We start from the raw sequence: 12,772 nt of genomic DNA on the forward strand, positions 1-12,772 counted from the left end.
GTAGAGAAAGAGAAATTAATATTAACGTGGATTCACGTGAATGTTTGTATGTCCAACAAACATCCACGTTTAGCTTCATGAATTTCTTCGTATTCACCTGCTTCTCATAAACCCTACTCTTCTAACTCTTACTTAACTAATCAATAAAAACAACATGCTAACTAAATAAGCGTCAAACAACCACCATAACCTTTGGCGGCGCCGGCGATATATAACATCATTTTGTTTTCTCTTCCATTTCTTGGGGCTTCAACTTCAACATATTAGTGCCCATAGATTTTGTGCTTTCACATGAATTTCTATGTTTTAATTCTAATTAAGTATAATTAATCTCTCTTTATTTTACAATTTTAACTGACCAGTTCAAGGTGAATCATTAATTAGATTAACGGTCAAAATAACTAAAATTTAAATTTTGAAAAAAAGACAAAAAACGAAGGACCTGGAGGGAAATCATGCATGTCCCAAAAGCTGCTACTATGGGAGAACCTTATGATAGATTATTGTGGTGATGATGATTGAGCCTCATATGTCGCATTCGAATCAGTATCTCCAAAAGGTGCTTCTTCTCAACGTCATCTATTATATCTGCAGCCTCTGACAAAATAGTTTCATATATATTTTATCATTGTGGAGTGAGAATAATGCACCTTCATACTAAAAAAAAAATTGTAGTAAACTAAATTATATATAAAAAATAGTTTTTTCAGATAGGAAAGCTGGTTGAACTAAATTTAAATGAGTAATTAATAGAAATACCTTAGAGAGTAGAGCTGTCAAAATGGGTTGGAACCTGCGAGCCAACCCGGCTCACCACGGGTTCGGTTGGGTTGGGTTGAAATTTTTTTACAAATTTCAATACGAGTTAATTTTTGACTCGGTTCATTTAGAACCCGGCTCATCCAAGTTGAACCCGTGATGAGCCGGATTGACTATCAACCCGCAGATAGAAGGGTTACACAAGTATTTTTTATTAAGTTAGGCTTTACATTTGGGTCATGTTAGGTTTTTTTTTTAACCAACACATAAATAATTTGTATTTTTTTTATTTTGGTTTGTATTTGGATTGTATTAAAGTTTATTTAGATTTTAATTAGAATTATAATTTAGTTTTGACTTAAAATAAAATAATATATATATATATATATATATATATATATATATTTTAATTAAGTGAATCTGTAAGCTAACTTGTTTAACCTGTTAATCCGTGATGAGTAAAGTTATCCGTTTTGATAGCTCTAATAGAGATACATTCAAGTAATTAAAATGAAAATCCTAAAGAGAAAAGGACTAATGTGAGGAGAAGAAAAACCTCAAGAAAACTTTGCACGTAATGGAAGAGACAGAAAATTTTGCATCGTTAAAAATAGTGTGTGATTGTCCGAGTAATGATTCCATTTTCAAAGAAAAGAAAGAAGCAAGATTGTATTAACAACCTTTTTCTAAAATTATAAATATCTTAAGTGAAATTAAATATAGTTTTAAAAAATTAATAGAGTTGACTTCTCGCAATTATTTTCCTTTCCGCCGTTTCCACTCGTTCAACTATCGATAGAGTTCCTTAACTCTCTTCTCATAATATCTATAATCTCGCATGGGGCTTAACAATTTCAACATTTGTTTCAATTTTCCAGTGTCAAAAAAAATATATAAAATAAATCATGCAGCTGTTTCATTGTTCTTGAAATTGTTAAAAATGGATTCAATGCCATCACGATAATCTCTTGGTCACCTTATTTGCGACCAACATTCGAAGTCCAATTCTACGAACGATATAAAGAAATAAACTTCGATTTTTTTGTTTTTCATTCAGTGAAATGATGTTTTTGGGTAAAACAAATCTCAGTCCCATTTTCAATCAAGTCCTATAAGTTTTTACAATATGCATTAATTTTATTACCTTTTCAATACCTCTGGATGGTTTGTTAGATAGTCCGATATGAGATGAATGTTAGAACAAGACATATACATTATACGTCGAATCACGTTAGATTTTTTTGTGTTTATTTTTCTTTCTTTTATTTTTTTTATTATTATCTTGTTTTTAAAAATAAAATTATGTTAGAAGTGAATTTTAAACCTAATTCAACACTTTAAAACTGATTTATAAGGTGATACCTCCTTTATATATTATAAAATTAGTTTATTTTCAGTATTATAAAATTAGTTTATCTTGAGTCGACAAGAGACTTCCAAACAACTGATAAATCTAAGTAAATCAAGTGATGATATATGATGATTAAAAGAAAGTTTAGCAGAGACAAGAACCAAGAGAAAAACAGAGACCAAAAACAAAGCACACGTATATTTTAAGAAGTACAGAATTATTAAAAGGCTTAAAGAAAAGTATGGTAAGAGTACAGTTAAAGCCTATGTCATCACCTTTTGTTTCAGAACGATCTGGACACTGAAGCCCTTTTTGGACCCTTTTGAAATTCTGCAGTAACCAACTTGTGACACTGTGTGACTGTGTCTGATGCAGAATTTCTCTTGACAAACCTATTTACCAATCACCATATAATATGTACCTCTTAATCAAATTGTCCACTTGTATACCACTTGGTGCTCTGTGAAAAAACATCCCCAAAGTACCTTTTTTTTTCCAAATTGCCCACATCACAAATATAAGTGCAATGCACAATGAAGCTGAGAAAGAATGAAGAAAATCACACATGACCTTGCCTCAGGAAATTAAATAAGCCAACCCATTAGTTTATCTGATAAAAAAATCAGAAATCTTTAGGAGTTGATACTTGAAAGTGATACTCATACTGTTGCACAAAAAGCTAGGGACTGGCCTCAAACGGTGTTGGCCATTATAAATACACCCACCCCCTCTTTCATTCCGTCAAGCTCAGTTTCTTTGTGTTCCTCACTTTCTTTTCTTCTGCTTTATTATGCTTTTAAGCTTTTACTCCCAAACCAAACAAGAAATTTTGCAGCTACCCTTTTTATCCTCTAACCAAAATGGCTGGGAATTCTCCATGTGCTTCATGCAAGCTTCTGAGACGCAGATGTACCAAAGAATGCATCTTTGCTCCTTATTTCCCTTCCAATGACCCTCAAAAGTTCGCCTTAGTTCACAAGGTTTTTGGCGCTAGCAATGTTAGCAAAATGCTGCAGGTATCTCACACAGATATTTATATTTCATTTTAGCTTCTTGGGTTTGATAACTTTTTGGTTCAAGTTAGTTTTTTTCTTCTTGTATAGTTTGAAAATATCATACCCACATGCGATATAATCAAAATAGTGTATGTATTAGCTTTTGAAGTGGAATTAGATTCATAGTGAGATTCTGACAATGTATGTTATTGGTTCAGGAACTTCCTATTGAGCAGAGAGCAGATGCTGTGAGTAGTTTGGTGTACGAAGCACATGCAAGAGTTCGGGACCCTGTGTATGGTTGTGTTGGGGCCATATCCTATTTACAGAACCAGGTTTCTGAGCTTCAAATGCAGCTTGCAGTGGCTCAAGCAGAGATACTCTGCATCCAGATGCAGCAGGAGCCAGTGATGCCGAATCCAGAAATGGAAAACCCAGATCAGAAATCTTACCTTCTCCAGAATGAACTCCCTCAGTTTCTCAACTATGCCTCTTCTAGCAATGTAATTTACGATGCTGTCTCAAGAGACAACATTTTTGGACATGATATGGTTTCATGAATTCAAAAGTTTTGCTCTTCTTTCTTCCTTGTTTAGTCCCCTACAAACATCGGTTTTCACTGTTTTAATCGCTCAGAGTGTGTAGTTGTGTGATTCTTTGAGTTAAGACAATTTAAAATAAACTTCTAAAAGTGCTGGAGACTCGTTTGTAAATTAGGTTATAGTATATAAGTTCAGTATCATTCTTTATTAAATAATTTATAATATTGAAGTAGATGTAAAGCTACATACTAAAACAATATTAGTATATTTTAAAGATTATTATTAAATTATTATATAACCCTTTTAGAGTTATTATTAAAAACATCTTCAAATATATAATTTCGTATTTGATGTGGAAACAAAACTTTGACGTGAAACAATCACTCTTATGAATTTGAATTAGTTCAAAATTAAAAAGATTAACTGTTAATATTAATATATATTGAAAGAACACGGTAGTGCGTTTGTCTCCAAAGTTTATAAATTTATTTGAATTTTTAAAACTTTAAAAGATAATATGATGAAGTGGAATCGAAATAGTGGTTTATTAATTATAGTCATTTACTGTTGCTCAATTATTTTTGATTTGCATAGTTGAAGCGTTGAAAGTTCTGTGAAGTATTTTAGTATTTTATGAAGTTAAGACAGGGGAGTGCAGTTTGATAGTAAAGTATAGGTGGCATGCGATTAAGTAATGAAAGTGTTGTGGATTAGTAACATTAATTAACCCAATAAACTAATAATTGTGATGCTTGAACATTAATGCATTCAGACGAGGGTCGGTGGTCTTTTTTAAAATGGCAAACATTCTGATGATTAATTATAAATTTAGCAATTGAAAGACAAATAAAATGATTTTGTTTTTCCACTACAACTAGAATTGTTTTTGTTGTTTGCAAGTAGGAATAAGTGTTGAAACTCTTTTTGTGTGTGGACCTCTTGGATCTTTTCTTCGAGACCATCCTCAAATATCGTGTCATTCTCCTTTCACAACATTTTATGTTTTCGATTGTGTGAAAAAAGGATAATGGAAAAAGAAATTAATAGATAAAGAAAATATGAAGAACTATGTTAGATATCTTTTACGATATATAATAATACATTTTTATGGATTAATTTTGAATAGAGTTTTATTTGAGAAATTTGAAATAGAAGGTGATGAAGGTTTGGTTTGGCATGGTGATGGATATGTTATGCATAGAAACAAAAAGTTAAGGTTTGGTATAAGCACCCTGGCACCACCACCACGTGAGGCGAAAAACTATGTAGGAAACGGTCCATTATGAGTTATTATTATTATTATTATTATTATTATTATTATTAATTATATATATATATATATATATGAACATCGTAGACTTAATTTTTTTTAATATTTAATTTATATATATTTTTAATTAAATTGGTCTAAGAATGAAGTAAGTAAACACTAGTGCATAATTGTATTTTTACATAGTCTTATAAATCTTAATTATAGAAAAATCGAAGTCTATAAATATATAGTAACATTTTTAAAATTTTTTAAATCTTTCTGTCTCAGATCAATAACCAATAAAAGCCTATAAAAATTTTTATGCTTCGATTATCACACATGCCTATAAAAATACCATTTCAAATATCTAAAATTATCGATCTAATTAGAAAGTGGGTTCGGTCTGTCCTAAAGTTTTTTTATTTATTATTTCATTAAAATAATTGTAATTAAATAAAATATACTTGTCTATCTTACATCTTATATTTAAGCTATGTTCATCCTACATCAATCAGATAGTATCAAAAAGAATAAAATTTAATGAGTGCATGTGGCTCCACGTTTTCTAATTAATGCATCACACCATAAAAGATACATTCTATTACTAAGCCGTGTATTTTAAATACTGAATCGGGGGTTAGTTACTTCATTTATGGAAAATGTTTTATGGTACAAAACTCTCCGGTATAACTGAATCAACATATATTCTTTATAGGGGCGGTAAAAGAAAAGTTGGATATGGGTTTCAGTATATTTGATCATGTCTTTTCTTTAGGTAAAAGTACATTTATCTATGTTTATTGTATTTGATTTTTAGCTTTATATATTGCATTCGAATTCGTGTTTATTTTCCAATTGTTAAATTGTTTGCTTTACTAAATTTAGAAGATTATTTTTTATTTAATTCAACAAGGTGTTTTAATTATTATTTGATATATTATAGGATGATATTTGAAGGACTTATTGTAAATATATTTATGATGACAAAAGTTATATTTTAGTCTCAATGATGGTGATTTTGTTGAGAATCCTAGAAGATTAATTAAAAGATTTATGTATCGTGCATGTGTTTATATTTTCTTAATTTTCAGAAAAATTTAAGTTAATATGAATAAAAAATATATAATTAATTATTAAAATAAATTTTAAATATAAAATTTGAAAAATAATATATATATATATATATATATATATATATTGTATTGTATGTCCCATCGGACCATCGGCAACGCACAGTTCTCCGGTCCATCGAACAAGGCTGGGAGGACTTGCCTATGAAACAGGACCATCGGTCGATCGGTCCCACAGATGAATCACACGCTACCCCAAAAGGGACCATCGGTCGATCGGTCCCATAGATGAATCACACGCTACCCCAAAAGGGACCATTGGTCGATCAGTCCCACAGATGAATCACACATTACCTCACAAGGGACCATCGGTCAATCGGCCCTACATATGAATCACGCGTTACCTTGTAAGGGACCATCGGTCGATCGGTCCCACAGACGAATCACGCGTTACCTCGTAAAGGACCATCGGTCTATCGGTCCCCAGGTCGATCACGCATTAATCCATGGAGATCCATCGGTCGATCAGTCTCATAGGTGATTAGCGTAGTGCCTTATGTATGATCATTAGTCGATCGACCATATAGATTAATTATTCACTTAAGGTTGTTAAACTCAGAAGATAACCAGCCTTGTCAAACGGCCACCGGTCGATCAGTCAGACGAGGCCAGTCAACTAGATTAATTAACATTAAACAAGTCAGTAACTTTAATTAAAGGATCATTGGGCTGTGATTAAAGAGTCCTAATCACATGATCATTGGGCTGTGATTAAAGGTTGGTAAGGATCTTTAATTCGCATTTATTACTACAGTTATACCTATACACCGATCGGTCAATTAACTGACTTAAGCATCAGAGCCTTTTAGACAGGTACCCCGATCGTCCGTTCAACCGATCAAGCGAGGAGGAAGATTTCTTGGTGAGGAAGTTATCGTAGATTGTGAAGAGAGGAGACTCAGATGAGAAAGAAGTAAAATTGAAGTAGTTCTTAGTAGGTGTTTAGCCCTACATCCGAAACATATATATATATATATACCAAAATAAAATTTGAACATATGTTAAAGACAAAAGAGATTTTGAAAATAATAATTAAAAATAAAATAAAAATATTGGAATGTGAATAAAAAAAAAAGTATTCTATATATATATATTGTTGTAGGTTACTTTTTTTAATTAACAAGTTGAGTCGTTATATGCCAAATTTATTAACCAGACATCTTTAGTTGTAGTCCATCACCTATTATAATATTTTAAGTTGACTCGGTCATTGTTTTTTTTGTTCGACAAATAAATTCTTTTACTTTTTAACATATGTTGCGGAGATTAACATAGTTGTTTTGATACTACAAAACAATTGGATTTATGTTTTTCTTGATGATTTCTTAATTTCATGGAAGTTTGTCAAACAATATACCATGTTCAAACTTCAGTAATAAAAATATCATGCTTATCTTTAGTGACTAATTAAGTAGTTTGATTATAATAATTATTCAAATATTTTGAAGTTTTGAAGTTTCAATTAACATTACTATGTTCTTTTCTGATAACAAATTTCATGTACACTTTATTTATAATTTCTTTCATTATTAAAGATTGAAACATATAGATATTAATTGTCATTTAATTGGTGAACTTGTTAAAAAAAAATTATTGTCTCCCATTCATGTTAAAATTAAGCTGAAATACCTGATATATTCACAAAAACCCTACCTTCTAGAACCTTTGACTATTTTATTGATAAATTATAAATTTTTTTGCGATCAACAAATTTTGAAATTTAATATTTTGTGCAATTTTTCTTAATTCTACATAATTAGAAAATCACTCAAATGAATAACATGAATTCATATTATTTCACATATAACTATACAGTCGTCTTTTATATTTTTCTTTTTTTTATGAAATAAACATTTCATGTATAAATGTTTAATTAATGATATTTATTTTATACGAATAGTTACATAGTACTGTATCTAATTTATTTTATACCCTGGATGAGCTTACAAGATTTTTCAAAAAATATTTATGACTTCTTTACCCGACAAAAAATTAAAGTCTTGTATTTCAAATATATATATATATATATATATATATATATATATATATATATATATATATATATATATATATTAACATTCTTAAACTATTTTTTTCAAAGTTTTATATGATATAATGAATCTTAAAAAAAATTAAAGATATCATCTTTTTTATATTTATATCCAGTGGCAGAACTTGCTCAATATTTATGGGGGTGCCAAAATACACTTAAAATTTATATATTTAATTATGGATGTGTAAGATTATTGAACTCAATAATAATTGAATCAATATTAAAATTTTTAGTTATATTTTGTTTTTAATATAAATAATCATATCGTCAGCAAAAAAATTCATCTTCCGTTTTATTTTGCAATCTTATTTTGATAATTTTTACTGTAGAAAATTATCTTTCTGATATAGTTGTAGAAACAAGAAGAGTTAAAATAAGACGAGACGGATTAAAAAATCAATCAAGTAGATGTAATTGACTTCCTATTTTTGTCAAAGATTTGATTTTGTCTATTTTCTTCCTCATGGTAGCTTCCATTTTATCACTTTTAAATAATTTATTTATTCTTTTATTTCTTCATCAATATACTTATGTTTTTAAAAAAATACTAAAAGATAATTTATCATAATCTAAATAAAAATTGCGATACGTAATTAATAAAAAAAAATATATGATAATCAAGTCACAATTAAAAACCAGTTATTAAAAAACACTTAGTGCATTGCTTTTTCTTCTATATTTATAAAAATGAATATACCAAATGCTCGTAAGATAAAAAATAATATTAATTATTAAACTAATATTTCACTATCAATTGAGAAAAAAAAAACTTTTTTCTTCATTAATAGAATAAAGCATACAAAAACAGAGCACAAAATAATGAATTTGTGTTCAAGTTTTTTTTTTCTTCGTAAACAAAAGAAAACAAAACAAATAAAAGTCTAAAGTGGGTATAATATGTGAGAAACTCAAAAAATAATGAGAGAAAAAATAAAAAATATCTTAATAAATTTGTTTATTATTTATTAAATTTAATTTATGCTTTATTATTTATTAACATTAAATGTTATATTTTATAAAATAAATAAAAAGATACCTATTTTAATTTTTATCAATTCTTAATATATATTTTTATTATTTAAAAAATTCCAAAAAATCAAATTTCTTATACATAATTAAAAAAATAAAAAATAAAACAATTTTCATATAACAGTAAAAAATTTTCAAAAAAAATTTTGGGGCCACGACTCCCCTGTCCCTTCATTGGTCCACCAATGTTTATATCATATTTTAAATACTTTTTTCTAAAGACTAAAAGGTGAATAGCATACACACTTAGGACCAACTTTCTAAAAATAAACACAAACAAAACTAATTTTCTTAAAATCTAAAAACACCTAACAAGCATCAACTTGCATAACACAAACTTACAGGTCCATTCACAACATATTATTTAATTAAAAATTAAATTAATAGAAACTAAAATTAATGTTATTATTATTATTATTATTATTATTATTATTATTATTTTTATTTGAGATTAACTCTAGTTACATGTGGTGTTTCCACTTTTTAAGAGTTTAGGTAGTATGCTTATTTATTTTTGCATGTTTATTACACGTGAGATAAAGAGAATACACTATTATATCTAAATATGAGGTAATACAATTATCATATCTTGTCCATATGATTATCTAATTATATTTTTTATTATATACTTTTATTATTATATGAACTTATATTTTGCTTTTTTTTTTCTAAGTATAGTTACGATGACAAAATTTATAGTAACGTCTAACAGTTTTATTTGAAACTTATATTTTATTTAATTTTAGTTTATTTTTTATTTACGTGATTAAATTAATTATGTTTGTATTATTGTGTAATATTGTGATGATTAATTAAAATATTGGTTGATCTTAACCTGTGGAAATACTCTGGCTTATTCAACTATTAGTATCCCTCATTAAACAAATTTGCAACTTTGTTAACTTGTCTCTAAAAAGATAAAAAAAATAAAATAAAAACATTATTTTTTTAAATATCTTTTAGTATATTCTAAGCTAACTTTTCCAAAACTTAAAAAAAGTAATAACACAGTAAGCACAAATGAATAATAGACACACATGTGCAACCTAAAAATAAAAAGAACAACACGTGCAAATACATATTATTCCAAAACATATGCACAACTCATGTTTTTAAAGATTAAAAATAAACAACAAACATTGAAATTGAACACAACTACTTTATTAAAAAATTTAATAAAGGAATAACACGTCCGCACGTCCACTTAACCATAAAAAAATAGAAAGAAAAACTCAATAAAATTAAATAAAATTAACATTATAAGATTTATTATAAATAATTAATATATATATATATATATATATATATATATATATATATATTGCATTTATTTCTTCTTCCGATTGTGATTTTCGTCGAATAATATTAGAAGTATAAATGATGGTTTCTTACTTAAAAAAATAAAAAGTTAAGTTAAACATTTCAAGATTAAAAACTAATATTATATACTAAATATTAAAAATACTAAATACATATAACAAACTTTTTTAAAGATTAAAATAAATAACCGACACATGCACACTGCATAACCATGCATACCCACGCATACCCACGCAATGATAAATACTAAACTAAATTTTGTAATGATTAAAAAGTAAATAATATATGCATGAATAAACAAACACCTAAACAAATACTCTAATATATATATATATATATATATATATATATATATATATATATATATATATATATATATATATATATATATATATTAGCACACATAGATAGATGATTTTTATATACATTGAACATCTTTTCCTTTTACCTTAATACAAGTTATATTTTTAAGTATATAATGAAATTTGGATACCCAAAATAATACAATAACTCTTCCAGAACAAATGACAACAAATATCGACATTCCTTTATTATAATTCAGCCACAATATCTATGATGATTTCTACCATTATCACTTTCACCGTCATTGTTATGTTTACTCATATGAATATGTTGATAAATTTGTTTTTTAACTAGAAAAATATGTCTATATGTATAATTATGATTATGTCTATAGATGATAAAGTTACATGTACCATCTCATAAAATCTGTTAAGAATAATAAGTTAATACTTTAATCGGTACACGTGGAATAATGAGTAACAAATTAATTAATCTCTGTTCATAAATTTATTAAGTGTGAATATCATACTATTTGTATTCTCATATATTAATTATTTGTAAAAAATAAAAATAAAATTTAATTTATATTTTATTAGGTTAAATTTAATTAACTTAATATTTTATTTTATTTTTGTAATTTTATTTTACATTTAATTTTAGAAATCTATAAATTATTCTTTTTTAAAATATCGACCATTATTTATGAATACTCACACGTTTTAAAGGACTTGCAAATGTTTTTTAGATGGATATCTAACAGATAACACGACAAATAACAAATAAAATTTTTTGTTGTGGGTCAAATGACAAATAAACTCTATCCATATCCGATTTGACGACTTGTCATCTTAATTATGACTCTTGTGAAATGATGATATATAAAAATAAAGTTATAAAATATGTTTAATGAAATTTTCCTTTTTTCTTTAAATAATATTTAGTTTCGAAAATAAATTGTTGTGTTATTAACAAAAGGAAAAGTTTACTTATAATCTAATCAAAATTAATATAATATATTCACTACAAAAATATATGTTTAAAATGAAGTTACCAGGATTAAGAAGTATTAGAAAGAGAAGATAAGAGATGTTGAATTTGACGCCTAACTTCTCGTTCCTTCCTAGGATATTTCATACTTTTTGTAAGTATTCATCAAAATGTTTGCTTTGTGTTTCTTCTATACCTTCGCATGTTACTTCCAGCCACATTCCACATTAGTATTCATTTTGGTCCAAAAGTTGTAAAAAAAAAGAAAAAAAAAAAAAACTTCATGTTTCTGGCTTTCACTTCCATATCTCACAGCTGTCAATTTCTTCGCACATATACCACATTGTTCTAATCATAATAGAAAAAAACTGAAAAACGTTAAAATAAAGTTAAAAGGTTTAGTGATTAATTTTGGATGAGTTTGTTCTAGCTGGTTCACGTGTAGGGGCTGTGCAGAAGATATAATATATGAGCTATTAGGTGTAGGGTTTCTATATCCATCTCTCCCAACATATTTATGTCAAAATCAAAGCATTATCTTAATTGCTCAAGAGAAAACCAGAAAAAACCTAATTAATGGTGGGGGACAACCAAGTACTGTTCTTTAATTAATTGGTGTAATTAATTAAGAACTGACTTAAACTTGAAAGATTCCTCATCAGCTTTGTTTAATGTGAAACATTTTGTGGTCAAACATGAATTTTCATCCATTATCACTACCGAATCCACCCCAAGTTCTTGTCTTTCTATACTGTTCCTGTATATATTCTAAACTAATCACTGACGAACCTTCTTTTAAAGGGTCCCTCCAAAGTTTCGTGTGATTCTAATTGTATATCCTTTTCAACTTTTCAAATTTTTCCTTTTGTTTTTATAATTGAAGTTGATTTGAAGACTTGTTGCATCAACCATGGTCCAGCATTATTAGCTTGAATTTCTATATTTTAAGCACATGAGCGGAATTATGTTTGGATTTATTTTTGTAAATATAACAAATAAATTTTAGTTTATAAAAAAATATTTTTATTTCTTCTTTTAGAAATAATTAAAC

At 27.3% G+C, this 12,772-nt stretch overlaps 1 protein-coding gene across 1 annotated transcript; it reads left to right on the forward strand.

Annotated features, from left to right (window-relative positions):
• Positions 1–2,681: 2,681 nt before the first annotated feature.
• Positions 2,682–3,733, forward strand: LOC114163114 (LOB domain-containing protein 12-like). Its single transcript, XM_028047206.2, has 2 exons — positions 2,682–3,126; positions 3,324–3,733. Exons 1-2 carry the CDS (start codon positions 2,971–2,973, stop codon positions 3,663–3,665), a joined length of 498 nt encoding a protein of 165 aa, XP_027903007.1. The 5' UTR covers positions 2,682–2,970; the 3' UTR covers positions 3,666–3,733.
• Positions 3,734–12,772: the final 9,039 nt, after the last annotated feature.

This window comes from Vigna unguiculata, chromosome 1 (assembly GCF_037176805.1).
Source record: "Vigna unguiculata cultivar grain cowpea cultivar isolate G323 ecotype 2 chromosome 1, ASM3717680v1, whole genome shotgun sequence".
In the NCBI taxonomy this organism is placed as follows: domain Eukaryota; kingdom Viridiplantae; phylum Streptophyta; class Magnoliopsida; order Fabales; family Fabaceae; genus Vigna; species Vigna unguiculata.

What these genes read in the sequence shown, in the direction of transcription:
- LOC114163114 (XM_028047206.2), top strand. Translation starts at nt 2,971, where the DNA reads ATGGCTGGGAATTCTCCATGTGCTTCATGCAAGCTTCTGAGACGCAGA. An exon ending in ATGTTAGCAAAATGCTGCAG is followed by an intron (nt 3,127 to 3,323) that starts GTATCTCACACA and finishes TTATTGGTTCAG; the next exon opens with GAACTTCCTATTGAGCAGAG.